General features: G+C 31.6%; 1 protein-coding gene across 3 annotated transcripts in view; it reads right to left on the minus strand.

Annotated features, from left to right (window-relative positions):
* Zip48C (Zinc/iron regulated transporter-related protein 48C) overlaps window positions 1-15,173 on the minus strand; it is a 57,836-nt gene that overhangs the window by 18,319 nt on the left and 24,344 nt on the right. For all 3 annotated transcript variants that reach the window (XM_088030088.1, XM_088030089.1, XM_088030087.1), the window contains exon 5: window positions 32-130. In XM_088030088.1, coding sequence (XP_087886214.1) covers window positions 32-130 — 99 coding nt within the window. The remainder of the gene's footprint in view (window positions 1-31; window positions 131-15,173) is intronic.

A 15,173-nucleotide genomic window follows, 5' to 3' on the forward strand; every position in this document is an offset into this window, starting at 1 on the left:
ACTATATCGAATGTTCACTGTACATACTTACCAGAAACTTCTCCATGTAGAGAAGCCAGCTGCCTGTAGTGGTAAACTTACAGCTAAACCTTCTGGAAAATTTTGAATTCCTATTCCTATGGCAAGATTTCTGAAACAGAATACAAAATTATGTTAAAATATATTCCATGGGCATTTTTATTGCTGTCTATTGTAGTTATTAAACATGCAAATATTGTGATTTTCTGATTTGAAAAATGGTAAAATTAAAAAAAAAAGAAATGAAAACATTTAATAAAAACTGTGAGTTTTTGTTGTTATAATTTTTTAGCATCATACAATAAAACCATATATTTGACCTGACCGGACCTAAAAGTGGCGCCATCTATGTGTCAGGTCTGGGACTTCAGAAATGTCAAAAATTACAAGTTTTTATTTTAATTTACATATCTTTTTGAATTTTAGCGCTTATTTTGACTCAAAAGTGGCGCCATCTATGTTTCAATTATGGAACTTCAGAAATGTCAAAAATTGCAAGTTTTTAAGTTAATTTACATATTTTTCTTGAATTTTAGCGTTTATTTTGACTCACAAGTGGCGCCATCTATGTGTCAGAAATGTAAAAAATTGCAGGTCTTTAGGTTAATTTACAAATTTTTCTTCAATTTTAAGTATAATTTGAACTGACCAAATTCAAAAGTGGCGCCATTTATGTGTCAAAAATTACTGGTTTTTAGGTTAATTTAGATATTTTTCTTGAATTTTACTTATAATATAAACTAAAGACTATTTTCCCAGCAGATTTTTTTTATAGACGCCAAATTTAATTTAAAGTAAATTATTATATTATTATTTAAAATAAAATGTACAACTATACATCGTTGTATATATTTTGCGATTATTAATAAACTTGATATTTACTTGTGGAGCCATCTATTAATCAAAATTGACATGTATCTATTACAGGTATCTGACTTATCCATTTCAAATCCTGCTGATTCGTTAATTGCTCCTTTATAAACCGCTAAATCATCAGGAAAAATAACCTACACCTATATTTTTTAATTAAAGCTGCCAAAAACACACTTTAACAAAATCTTAACAATAACAATTTTTAATATTGAAAGAAATTGAAACAATCAACTCTTATCAGACATATTACAAAAATAAAAAAGCAAAAACATAAAAGTAACTATTTCGTACCTAGTAAAAAAAATCTGGTACTTTTATTTATTTCTTTTTTGGTCCCAAAATTTTCTCTACCACTTGATTTTTCAGTTTCTTTAATTATGAAGGATTCCATTGCAAAAGAATTTGTTTCAAGCATTTTTTTTTCTTTATGTTTGCGAACTCTACTATTCAAAGACAGACATTTTAACTCATAATTTTGTTTTTGCTCTCTGCACTACACTAACTAAACTACACTAACTGTTAGTCGTGAAATTCCAAATTTTAACTTTTAACATTTTAACATTGGGAAGAACGAAATAGTTGGTCTTCGATTTGTGCGTTTTTTGCAATGCACGGATAATCCGCACCCGGATAATCGAGGTTCTACTGTATTTCAGAAATTTAAAATTAAATTAGAAAATTAAATTCAAGAAAAGAAATCCTTAAATTTCGTGTATTTGATAAATCGGGTTTATTGCATCTTTTCTATTCTTGAATCTTTCAAATCTTTCTGAATACTTCTAATTTATTTAATTTCTTTGATTGTTTTGGGCTGTTTGAGTTTATTATACTAGAGTTTGTGGACATTTTCGGTTATTTTTCCTGATTTCTAAGTTTTTATGTAGGTTCATACTTTAAATGAATTAATTTGAATGCTTTAAACCTGATAGTATGGCTTTTCAAAACCGATTTGTTTTTATACAAGGTGATTTTTTAAAAACGGCAAGCGTTGTAGAATTTTTATTTATTAACCGATTTTAAAAATTAAATGGTTTTTAATTTACTAGAAACTGATGAATTTAGAATTTTTCTAAATGTCTTTTGGGCTATATTCAACTTTCTTATTTTAAATTGGCACCCATATTTCTTGCATAATTTGGAAGATTAATATTTTTTGATTCAAAAATGTGTAATATGTTCTACTTTTACAAAAAAATATTTTTAAAAAAATTATCAAAATTGAAAAAAAAAAAGCAATAAAAGTTAATAAAATCTAAGTGCATGGTGTCAATTGTACAAAGAAAAAAACAAGATGGCGTTTCAACAGTATTTTAATTAAATTAGGTAGATGTTTTTTCTGATTTGTAATTATTATTGTCTTTTGTTTTCAATAATTTCAAAAAAGATTGCCAATCCTTTCTGTTATTTGCTGCTTTTTGACATTACAATAATGGTATTGTGTTATTTGACAGCACGCACCTAGATTTTATTAACTTTTATTGCCTAATTCTTTTCATTTTTGATAATTTTTTTAAAAATATTTTTTTGTAAAAATAGAACATATTACACATTTTTGAATCAAAAAAAATTAATATCTTCCAAATTATGCAAAAAATATGGGTGCCAATTTAAAATAAGAAAGTTGAATATCGCCCAAAAGATACTAAGACATTTAGAAAAATTCTAAATTCATCAGTTTCTAGTAAACTAAAAACCATTTAATTTATTTTTAAAATTTTTAAAATCGGTTCATAAATAAAAATTCGCCTGCCGTTTTTTAAAAATCACCCTGTACTATTATTTAAGTTTTTTGAAATTGAATACATATTTTTGAATTCTTGAAATTCTCTGTGGATCTTTTTGTTGCTTAGGTATTGGATCTTTTGTAGTTCATGAGAAAAATATCAAAACGTATACAGGGTCCGGCAACACTTGTGTCCACCCCTAAAATTAGTTCAGTTATGAGACTTTTAGTAGTGTAATTAATTTATTTTTATATTTTTGTCACTTTTGTCTTTCTACATGGTTAGAACAGACGATTTTTGAGATATTTCATGTTGTTTATCATGAACTTTAAACCAACACAAAAGACAAAAAATCAGATCATTCAAGCAATTCGAGACATTAATAGAAATACATAATTGCATTTACAAATTAAAATTAGAATGCGGCCCTGCAAAAATGGTGCGCTTCTGACAATTGAAACGAACTACGTAACTAAAATTTGCATTTTATTCAGACGTTTATATCTCAAAAATATCAAAAAATTCTGTATAAAAGGATCACAGAAGGTTTAGGCAAGTTTGACTCATGTGTTTTCATGGTATTTCACAAATTCACGGCAATTTTTTTTTATTTCATGTCCGTTTATACAATAAAATTAAGAAATCTATGCTTTACGATATCGTCTAGCGTCTATAAAGTTGCTCTTTGTGGACGGCGCCCGTAATGATAAAGTAAAACGGCCGCTTGTTACAGCTAAACAATTATAAGTAAATTAATGTTAAAACACAATTTAACCTCCTGTAAGCGTTGTCAATTTCTTCAGGCTTCTGGACTTGGTTAAAAGAGTAGATTCCTTAGCTTTTGACGCTAGTTCTTCCACTTTAGAAGAAGTTTAGAAAACTGCTAATTCAAAGTAACTTTTACTAAATATTATGAAGTCTTTTTTACAACAAAATCTGCTAATAAACAAATAGAAAGAAAACTTAGAATCTTATTAGCAGTTTTTGTTCTAAAATTTTCATCCTAAGTTCGTGTTTCTCGCTGCAACTTCACAAAATTTAATTTTTCTTCTATAAGTATATGCCCGGGGCCAATATATTTTTTGGTACCTCTTGTTTCAACAATTTTTCTACCTATGGTCATGTTAATTAAAGATTTAAGAATTTGTGTTGGAGTAACTTTTTTAGTTTGAAGTTTTTTAGTCACAGGTTCTCTCAAATTTCTTGTTGCATATGAACTCTATTTATTTATTTATATTATATTTATTTATTCTATTCATTTATTATGAACTGTATTTATTTATTTGATGTATGTATTTTTCGGCCAAAAAGTTTAATACAACTCTTGTGCGTTAACCATTTTACAGCGCTCAATCATTAAAGCACTCCGGCTCCGCCGTCGTGCTTCAAACTGATTTCGCGCTGTAAAATGTAAGTTACCACACGCGACTGTAAATAACTATTTCAATTTTCTTCCATACGTTCTTTTTCTTTCCATGTAACATTTCCAGACTTTTTGCACTCAATAACATCTCTATTTTGGTCTACTAATGCAACTAGCAGTGTTTTCTCTTCTACAGTAAAGTTGGTGGATCGTTAGCTAGGCTTTTCCATCGCACAGGAACACTTTTCCGTTTCACTTTTAATAAAATTTTGAAGTAACTTTTGTTTGACAATGTCAAATGTTTAACGTTTGATGCAACTTCACAGCTATACCCAGTTGTACCAACTTAACGACTTTTTGATTAATTGAAAACGCCTTTTTCGATATCCAAAAGTTAACTTTTGGTCAATCAAAAATTGTCAATTACGTGATCAGCTAATTAATCAGCAATGGAAAAACCGGCCCTAAGTATAAACAAAATATTTACCAAAAATTAGTTGGATCCTTGTTTTCGGTTAAGAGAATTAGTCGATTTTGCCATTGAAAGTTATTTTCTGGAAACGCTTTAGCAATGATATTTTTGAAATAACAAATGAAATCGTTATTTTTGTGTTAATGTCTACACATTCTGACTGTTTTTGGTCAATTTATGTGATCAAATAAGAAACGTCATAACCAACAGGTTCAAACAAATGTCAGGGATGTCCAAAATGACTAACTTTTTAAACAGTTTCCACCAAACTTACCGCAAGACCCTATAAACATAATCACCCTCTCAAGGGGTGGGTCTTGTCTGATGACCAGAATTGATCCCCAATAAATTACAGCCTTTTTGTTGATTCAAATTTACTGGAATTGGGGAAAAAATATTTGGAACTAAAGTTTCAGGACATACAGACAAAATGCAGGGTCCGGCAACACTTGTGTCCACCCCCAAAATCGTCTTTAATTTTAAAGATAAAATTTTGAAAATTTGCATACGCTCACAGTTGACAAAGCTCTAGAAGCGATGGAAAAATTTGTTTTTTATCACCGTTAGTTTTGGCGTCGCGACGCCGTAAAAATGTAATTTTTAGTTAATTCAGAAGGTGTGTAACATCAACCCTTAATTTAAAAACTGAAAAATCGCTAAAAATTATACTTCTTAGGCGTCGCGACGCCAACCGAACCGTGATAAAAAACAAATTTTTGCGTCAGCTTCTAGAGCTTTGTCAACTATGAGCGTATGCAAATTTTCAAAATTGTAACTTTAATTTTAAAGGCGATTTTGGGGGTGGACACAAGTGTTGCCGGACCCTGTATATACGTTTATAACAGAGTAAGGGTTAAATAAAGTTACAGATTGAGTCCGAAAAACTTCGTTTTAGGGACTTTATTGACAATTTTTGGGAGCGTATTCTAACAATACTTTAAAAGAGATGTAGCCCACCACAATATCACTTGTTTCAATCTAATAAATATCAATCAAGACCCCTCCAAGTCATGTCACCTTATTAAATAAAATCCATATAATTCTAGACAATTAACAATCCCATATAAATTAATTTGATCTACGTAGATCGAACAAGTCATAGTTAAAATTCTGTAGGAAGAATATCTGTGTGGGGTCCCCCGTCAATGAGGAAGAACACTTCCCCAGGAAGCTAATATTAAACTCCACATCCTTCACTTTTAGAGCTTGTGTTCTATTTAATTCTATTTAACGACTTATGAATTATAAATATATATTAGAATGTCATTTATCGATTCTACGTGCGCTAATGATTGGAAAACTCGCCTTGTTTGGGTCGATGAAATGATGGATCAAGATTGAAGATCCTTATTTTTCAGTAGAAATGGCCAAATGAAGCCATTTTAACCAACAAACGAGTGCTTTCACCACAATAAAACAACTGTTATTCAAGAAAATGGCATTTAGTTGACTAAATATTTTGTTGCCTGGAAACATTCACGTATAATCGCACAAATTGAATTACAACTTCACTTCCTCAATGTAATTTGTGAACACGCGTGGGCGGCAACAAAGGCATTTAAAATCATTAACAGTTTTTATAACATTCATTCGCATTAAATGCGAATAGAACAAAGGTTTGAGAAATAAATAAATCGGCACGACATCCTGGTGCATATTTTCACACACTATTCTTGGATTCATATTGCCGAACCCAAATCATTGATTTAAAACAAAGCAAGAAGTTACGTGTTCTTGATTCATATGCGGTAGTTGAAAAATTTCGTAGAAATTACGGTAGTTAAATAAATTAAGAACAAGTACTATGACTCATAGTCCAGTCAAATTAGACGAAAAAGTTAGGGTGAAGTTACATAAACTCGCAACAAGCTGAATTTTGGCGCAATTGTTCAAAATACAATTATAAACAAACCCTGAAAGTTCCCCATCATTCCCGTGTATGGAATTTTTTTTATTCAATGTCAAAGGTCAAAAAATGAGTTTTTCGCGATTTACAGCAAAACGGTAAGTTTTATCATAAAAATACTTCAAACTAAAATTGTAGATCATAAAATTATCTATAAAAAATATATTAACACTTTTTTTCCTAGAAGCCACCGTTTCAGAGAAATAGCGATTCAAAAAGTTGTAACAGTTGTAATCGTCATAACCGGTGCGATTTGAAATAAGGCGAAATAGAAAAAATAGCGTATGATACTTGTTCATAATGCATTTTGCCGCACTTACTACTTTATGACACTCCTCGCTGCGCTCGTCGTGTCCTAAAAACGTGCATGCGGCAAAATGTTCATTATGAAACGCGTTTCATAATATACTATTTGTAGTATTAAATTTACCTACTCCTGCAGGACATGTGATGACTTTTATCTGGTTTAATCTGTTCTATGGGTTTAATTATACTCAATGTGGTATTCTACATAAGAGGTAACTAATGATTCTCCTAGCCTTTAAAAAGATTCCAGGAAGCATGTCAAAATACATTGTGAACAACACAAAAAAGAAATTTGGAAATCCCAAACGCCCAAATTTAAAATTGTTTTAAAGAAATTTTAAAGATTTTTTTGGCTAGATTAATATTTATAGATATTTTCACAAATCAATTCAAAAACGAAATTTAATTCCATATTACCAATTTAGGTGTAATCTATGATGAGCCTCACCTTCCCAAGTGATCACAAGCTGTAATATAGAAATTACCAATGTTTTTGATCAGAAAGCTAATCGCTCGCAAGTACAAGCGCTTGATGCCGCATTTGGCTACTTGTTAATGTCCTACCTTTTGACACCGTTTTAATCCAGATCTTCCAAAGGTTTAAGATATATTTTTGTATTGAGTCGTTGTTGTGAGGTCCTAATAAATAATTTTGAAAAACATGCTATACAAGATGATCGAAGTGGTTGTTACGTTAATTTTTGTCATTCGTTCGGCTTCCTATCAGCCTAGAAGGGCGGGCTGATAGGTCGTTTCAACGCCCTTACCGATGTCTAGGTGAGCGCTAGGCATCGTAGCGTTAAGCTCACGTTCCTTCGTCTTCTCGTTAATTCCTTCGTTTCGATAGTCATCGTCATCGTTCTTTATTTCGTTGGGCAGATCTAATATTGGCTTTTAGTGCCCTTTTCGATTTGTACTTTGTTCTTTTCGCTTCTAACCTGTAATTCGAACTTAGTCTTTCTTTATTAGTTTCTCATACCATCGTGCTGAACAACTCGCTAGTAACAATTGCAGTTTCGTGGAAATCGTTAGTACCTTAGATTGTTTACATCGACTTAACCTCATTTGAATGACAGCTCTCTTTTGACAGAGCGGAGGTACTGCAGTTGGTACTATGCGCGCGAGATTCAAACGGTTAGGTTTTTCTTTATAGATTTTCTTCGCGCACTCTTTCTATTGGCTCTCTTAGTTTTCGTCTTTTCGTCGTCTTCCGGGAGCCATCTTAGTCGTCTAGCAGTTGTGCCCATGACGAGTGTGGTGTCGAACACACGTTCACCATCCAACGTGGTCTTCGTCGTTCTGCCCCATCGTTAGCCCCTTTCGAAGGTTGGGGATAGAAACCCTTTTGTGCGAAACCCTCGTCGTCCTAAGCCGGAAAAACCCTTTTTAAAGGTAACTAGCTACCCTTTTCGTATTTTCGTTCCACGTGGGCCATCCGCTAATTTGTCTTGACCACGTAGGGTTTTCCTGTTGCGTGGGACCAACCTTGCCACATCGTTGAATCTTTCGACTCCAAGCTCGTCGATCCCTTTTGACCTAGATCGAGTTCTAAAAGACTAGCACCACCAGCGAGGTTCACCAAGTCACGTCGATCGATCATCGTCGATAGCACCTAGACCAGCAAGGCTAAGTCCCCTTTTGTAACTTAACTAACATTTCAACCTAGCAATTTATCGTTACTCTCGTTTCAACTTAGTATCACTTAAATTTGACTTTTAACTCTGTATCATCTCATTTTAGTCTTAACGTAGTATAATTTAACTTTTGTAACTTTTTCCTTTTGTTATTAAACGCTTTAAGTAAAGAGCTTCCAGTTTCCCTCTTTACTACTGTTGGAGAAACTGGTGGCGCCCACACTTGCGTCTACTCGCCCCGCCCGTCTCCCTGAGCCTAGCCGCACCATTTTGTTGTTACAAATCACGTAACATGGTAACCACGACGTTGAGGCTGATAATATCATTCTATTGCAAAGTTTTGAATTATATATTTTCTTTTATTTTGTTGGTAACTATTTTATTATTTATTCTCTTGCCCAATTGCCCATCAATTCAACTTCAAATCTCGCTACTTTTACTGGTAATAAACTGAACGTAGAATTTTTTTCTGGAAATACTATCTATTCTCTAATCAATTGCTAAAATCAAAGTGTACAATTCGGATTATTTTTTCGACTTTGGCATGACTTCAAGAAAACACTGGGTACCAAACTTAAAAATTTTCGAATTCTGTATTGAAATAAAGACAGTGGCATTAGGATGAAGTAAGTTCTTTTGTGCTAACTCAAAAAGAATCTAGTTCTTGCTTGCACAAAATTGGCATATGAAACTGTTCAGAGTTGTTGGTTTTTACTAGAATTAGCAACTCTGGCTTCTAAATATTTTGGTTTCAAATTGACACCAACGCCTTGAATAAAAATTTTTACATTTTATAATTATTTCAAAGATAAAACAAGTAGCAAACTCTTTTGTATAGACATTAATGTAAAATTTTGGAACAATCCATCAAAAAGGAAAGAAAAAGTAGCCTTTGTCGTCCAGTGAGTTTCTACACACAATTTTCTTTATGTTTCATCTAAATAATGAAAAACTAACCCTAGAAATAAATATAATACATTCCTGCATTTAGCCATCGTCGCATTTCTCAATTGAATTATGTTAATAATCGTTAATTTGTAATTTTGCTTGTCTTTTGTAGTGAGTAAACAAACTGTTGAGGCTTAGAAAAGTTCTAAAATCATCAGTTTATAGTAAATTAAAAACCATTTAATTTGTTTTTAAAATTTTTGAAATCGGTACATAAATAAAAATTCTACAATGCCTGCCGTTTTTAAAAAATCACCCTGTAGAACCGCATCTTCACTAAATGTCAGACGACCACCATCACAGTGCTAAAGTAAAGAAAATCACGATAAAGGTGTTCGGAACAAGAAGGGTATTATTAGCTGAATAGGTTTGAGAAATGCAATAGTACTATTACTGATATAATACATACTATGCTGGGTAATAACATAAATTAGGAGATGCAAAACGCCCAGTTTGATTAATTAATCTTTCTAAGATTGCCGTTGAAAATACCACATGTTCAATTTCCACCTAAATGCTTCTGAGTCTTTCATTGCTCTGAATAGTTGGAGCGGAATTTCTAAAGCTATAATTATTCAAAAATTTTATTCTCTTTGCGGTTTTTACTGGGTCGGAAAATTTATCGACTATTTTTAGAAACAGATTAGAACGGTGTTTTTAGATCGTCTCCACTTTTTTGGCATTACAAATAACAAGTAGCAGTCCATTTTGACGTTATTTTAAGAAAAGAAAAAAAAGCCAGAACTAGTTATAAAAATGTAATAAATAATGTAAGAAACGCAAACAGAGGGTTTATACAGAGGGAATTCTATACAAATCCAAAATCTAGCAGAAGTCGGAAAATAAAATTATACTAATGCAAGACACAACGTTCTAAAAAAATTTAGAAAAAAGCGACTAATTTTCTATAAAAAATCTAAAATTGAAGAAAACCTAAAACTCCAACAGGTTGAAAAAATACAAAAAAAAATCTACAAAACGAAATGAATTTGCGCCGTTGAATGAAGAAAATTCAAAGTTCTAGAGAATTTAACAAAGCAAAAGCTAAATTAAAAAAAAATCAATACAAAATTCAAAAAGTTGAAAAACTATGAAAAAGAATATGACAATGAGAAATTTGAAAAAGGCAATAAAAAAAGGTTACCAAGCACGAAATTTAATAAGAAAAAACGAACTCTGCAGTCTTGGCCTAAAATTTTGAAGACAGAATGTTTGAATGTGGAAATATAAGGAATAATAGGCCTAAAGCATAAGAACTATGAATATACTAGTCAACAAATTTTGAAAAAAAAATGTACTGGAGAAGTGGAAGGTCCTTTCTACAGTGGAATGGCCTCCTGATACCGAATATAAAGACTCTTTTGTTCCATCAGGTTCGGAATCAGATATTCTTGAAAAAATATTTTTAGGTGCAAAAATTTATTTTCTTCACTTTTTCTTAAAAACTTGCAAATTTATGGAATTGTCCGACAGTGTTTTAAAAGCATTGAACAAATCCAAAGAATGTCAAGAATACAAAAAGAAATTGGGGAATCATTAATGATATTTTAAAATGTGGAAAAAATTACATATTAGATTATGTACTTAGAAATCTCAGTGAAACTAAAAAATATGCGTACATATAAAGAATTTCAAAAACTGTAAAGAATCTGAAGAGCTCTAAAACTTTGAAGAGTTCTGGAGAATCCTAAAAAACTGGACAACATCTAAATGCAAAGATAAACACATAGAAATTAAAGAAAATTCAATAGAACCGCATAGTATGGCACAGAGAGAATCATTAAAGTTTTAAAAAGAGGCAATTTTTGTTTTTTTTAAAGAAAACTACGGCATGAAATGTTTTCAAATTTGGAGGATATATTTTTACATAAATCATGAAGCGAAATTAAAATTTTCAGATGAAAATATTTAATTCTGGCCAAGTTATTAAGTATCTCCCAAGTCACTAGAAAAAAGGTCCTTCATTGCTGCAGTGACTGCGGCCTTCACAGTGGTTGAAATAAAATAAAATAAAAAGATTATTAAACTAGAAGATATTTACCGTTGGATAGTAAAAAAATTTTAAATTTGAAAAATGGTGGTGTTTTGAAAAAAAAAGTAAAATTTTGCTCGAAAATTTATTAATTTTTGGCCCGCCAAAATTAAATTTTTTACAAGATCGAAAAACAAGGTCATTCTACAGAAAAACATACAAAATAAAATAAAAAAAATATCTAGGCGATCAGATGATTTTGTCTGAGTTACAACAGCAGCAAATTTAAAAAATGTAGTTTCGAGTAAAACTTGTTTAAAGATAACTTTATTATTGTTAATAGCTGTAAGAAGGAGTTTATCATACTAATAGCAGTAACTCAAAAACTATTTAAAATATTTATTTGAAATTTTTGTATGTTATTTTTAAAGGTATAGACTATTGGAATATGCAAAAAAAACGATTTTTTCAAAATTTCACACTGGTTGTGTCCCTTATAAGCTCCAAATCGTACAAAAAGCTACAAGAAATAAGAAAACAGAAGTCCTAGAAAGTCCGAAAATCAAAAACTTGAAGAATAGAAAAATTACGAAAATCGAAAAAATGCTGATCCTAGAACCAATTGAAGAAGTCTACAAAATTTTAGTCAATTCATTACCCTTAATTTCAGGGAATCAACTTTAAAATCCAAATAATTAATTTCACTAGACAACAAATTTTGGAAAAAAATTATACTAGAGAAGTGGGAAGTGATTTCTAAGTGGAATGGCTTCCTGATTCCGAATCTAAACTCCGTTTTGCTCCATCAGGTCCGGATTCAAAGATATTCTCGAAAAATTATAATTCACTTTTTCTTGAAAACTTTTCTTGAAAAGTGCTCGAATGTTTTGGAAAGCTAATTTAATAAGATTTCCAAGAAAATACTCGCAAATCTGTTGAGAACTTAGCACAAAATGAAGAGGTGGATGCCACTAAAATTGTTATTTGTGTACCAAGGCAAAAAAGTGTTTCTTTTTTGGCCGAGCCTCTTTTTAATGAAAGAAGGCGAGGGCAAAATGGCACTTTTGGCCGTGATACACACAAGAGTTTTTTAGGCGACTTCATTAAATTTACAAGTTAATTAATTTTTATTTGTGATTTATTGATTTATTCATTTATAACAACTGAATAATTGTAAATATTTGTGAATCCTTCAGAAAAGTTCATATTTTCTTTATTTACATTTACAGTTTCGGCATTTGTAGCTTCACAATTTGTATGAATTAGGTTTGATGTGCTTTTTGATGTTTTTGCAGCTAGACATGTTGATTTTCAATAATTCAACACGTCTTTGTTGCACTTTACAGCAGTTTGTCGATTTGATTTTACCCAAATAATTATAAAATTGGGGGTAGTAATGTCGGTATCTTGATGTAATATGCAAAACAATGGATAGATGGCGCCACCATAAATCGGCCAAAAATGACTTACTTTTAGGCCGCTTTTGAGGCCTAAAAATTCCATTTTCAGTTTAAGCCGCCTAAAAATGTATTTTTTTAATCATCATTTGAACTTTTTCCGGACAATCTGATGGCAGTAACCGATGAAAATCATCATCAATTTCACGACAATTTAATGTGGGGCGGGAAATGATCCACATTGATAGGAAAACGTTTTCAAATTTAATTAAATCATAAAAATTCCACCAACAACTTTTTAACAGTTGCAGCAAAATTTTTCTAAAAATCGCAAAAGATAATAACTTGTATAACACCACATTAAAAAGCAGAGATCTCAATTTTGATAGTTACGTATTTAAAATAAAAAATCAAATTACCAAATTAGGATGTAAGAAAGTTTTTAAAAACCTTTCGCTATTCGAAATTTTGATCAGTTTTTCTCCAATATGTTGGCAAAAACTAACTCTACCGGCGCGCGGTGACTTTAATTAGCTGGGGTATCAAAAAAAAACTTATTTTACAAACGTCTTCGAGTCCTGACCTGGAGCAAAACTTTAGAATTTCGTCCAAAATTTTTCGTGATTTCTTGTTAAATCCGCACACTTTCCTTGTCGCTATTATTTTCTCATCTTTGCATTTATGTAATGTGCCTACCTCCTTAAATAATATTTTTCTAAACGTCCCCAATTATGCAAAACTGCCTTCGTGAGTATGTCAACTCGCTAACCTTCTTTCCCATGTCATTTTTGGCCCATAATTTTATGCATATAGTTATAATATGTGCAAGTTTCATTATTTGTGTGACCCAATGACGCGGCATGGCAGAGACATGAATGCCAAGAATGTGCCGGTACGAGGTGTGGGGTTCAATTCCAAGAAGCGACGGTGTAGATTCGCGGACAGTTAGAATGACATGTACTGGTCGACGACCTCGTGCAGAACCCCACTGCTCCAGCTAATGGTATCGGCTACATACTGCAGAATGCACATTGTTCACTTGCAACGAGTCTCCCATGGGAGGATTTGGCAACTATTTCTCGTCCTACTTAGCTTCAGATTCCATTCAAACAAAAACGACTGGGGAGTACCCGCTTTTTACTTCGTTCTAGATATCTATGATTTTTCTTTTCTGCGATATTTGCAGTCTTGACAGCACGATAGTGAAAGGTGGAATATTTTTGGTTTTGCCTTCGTAATTTCGTCGAAACCTATATGGTGTACATAAAGTTCCACTTAGCAGAACGTCACAGGTGGATTGCAGCATTCTTGTCCGTCTGACAAGTCAGGAACGGTCATTTCCGTTATAATTTTTGACTCGTAATTGGATTGTCGGTTGTTGCTGGTATTCTTGAATGATTTTTCTTGCGATTGTTTTTGCACCTGATGAGAAAACAGGACGTTTACAGGGTATAATTACATTTGCATAGTTGTCTTCACCTCCTTGTTTCCCCTTTTTAAGATAACTAGCAGTTTTCGATAAATCTCACTATGGGCTGCACTTTTGCCTATACAGTTTATCAAACGCTCTAGTGCGGTTATGGCTTTGACGTTTTAAACCGTTTATAATAATCATAATAACCCCGCAATAAATATTCTCAATCTCTTTTCAAATATGCAATTTATGAGCGAATTGCGAGTTATTGATGCCTATTTATTTCAAATCGTGCGTAATAGTCGTAATTTTTGATCCAAAAATATTTTTTGGGCGTATTTTTACACTTGATTCCTTATGCTTATAAGAAAAATTAGATTATCTGGACCTAAGTCCCACTTAGTAATAGAAACTTTCAAAAAAAATTAACAATGTTTTTACAAAAATAAAGATAATACCGTTATTAGAAATAATGGCTAACAAAGTTAAAATTAACCTAAATTCAACAACTTCTATGGACTATTTAACCTTAAAAAAACTCCCACAAATTTCGTTCTTGTGACACCAAAAATGTGGAAATTAAACCGCGTTCAAGTTTTTTTTGTAATTTTTTTAGCTGCAAGAAATAAAAATTTCTACAAATTCTCTTTTAATTCGACACTCTTAATAAGACAGTCGAGAGTGATAATCTTCACAAATGTCGTTAAACTCGTATAAAAAATAAAGAAATTACAAAATCTTAAAAAAAAATTGGTGGAATTTTTTTGGTCTTACAACAAAAATTTCTAAAAATTCGACTTTTTGATCTAAATTTTTGCAAATTAGTGATATTATTAAAACAAACAAAGGAACCAACATGCATGAATTTCGTTCCTGTCGCACTAAAAATAACGAAATTACAGTGTTGAAGACAATTGACATTGTCACAGTTGTCCAAATAAAAATTTCTAAATATTCTCCGTTTTGGTCTAAATTTTTCTAAATCAGTACTCCTAATAAGACAGTCAAGACTTATAAACTCCACAAATTTGGTTATAGTGGCATTAAAAATGAAGAACTTACAGGTAATTAAAAATTTTTGGTCAAAAAACAACAATTTTTCTTGACTTCCCGAAATCAAAATTTCTAAAAATTCTCTTCTTCGGT

Source organism: Gnatocerus cornutus, chromosome 2, assembly GCF_029298725.1.
Source record: "Gnatocerus cornutus isolate USDA-ARS CGAHR chromosome 2, icGnaCorn1.1, whole genome shotgun sequence".
Taxonomy (NCBI): Eukaryota; Metazoa; Arthropoda; class Insecta; order Coleoptera; family Tenebrionidae; genus Gnatocerus; species Gnatocerus cornutus.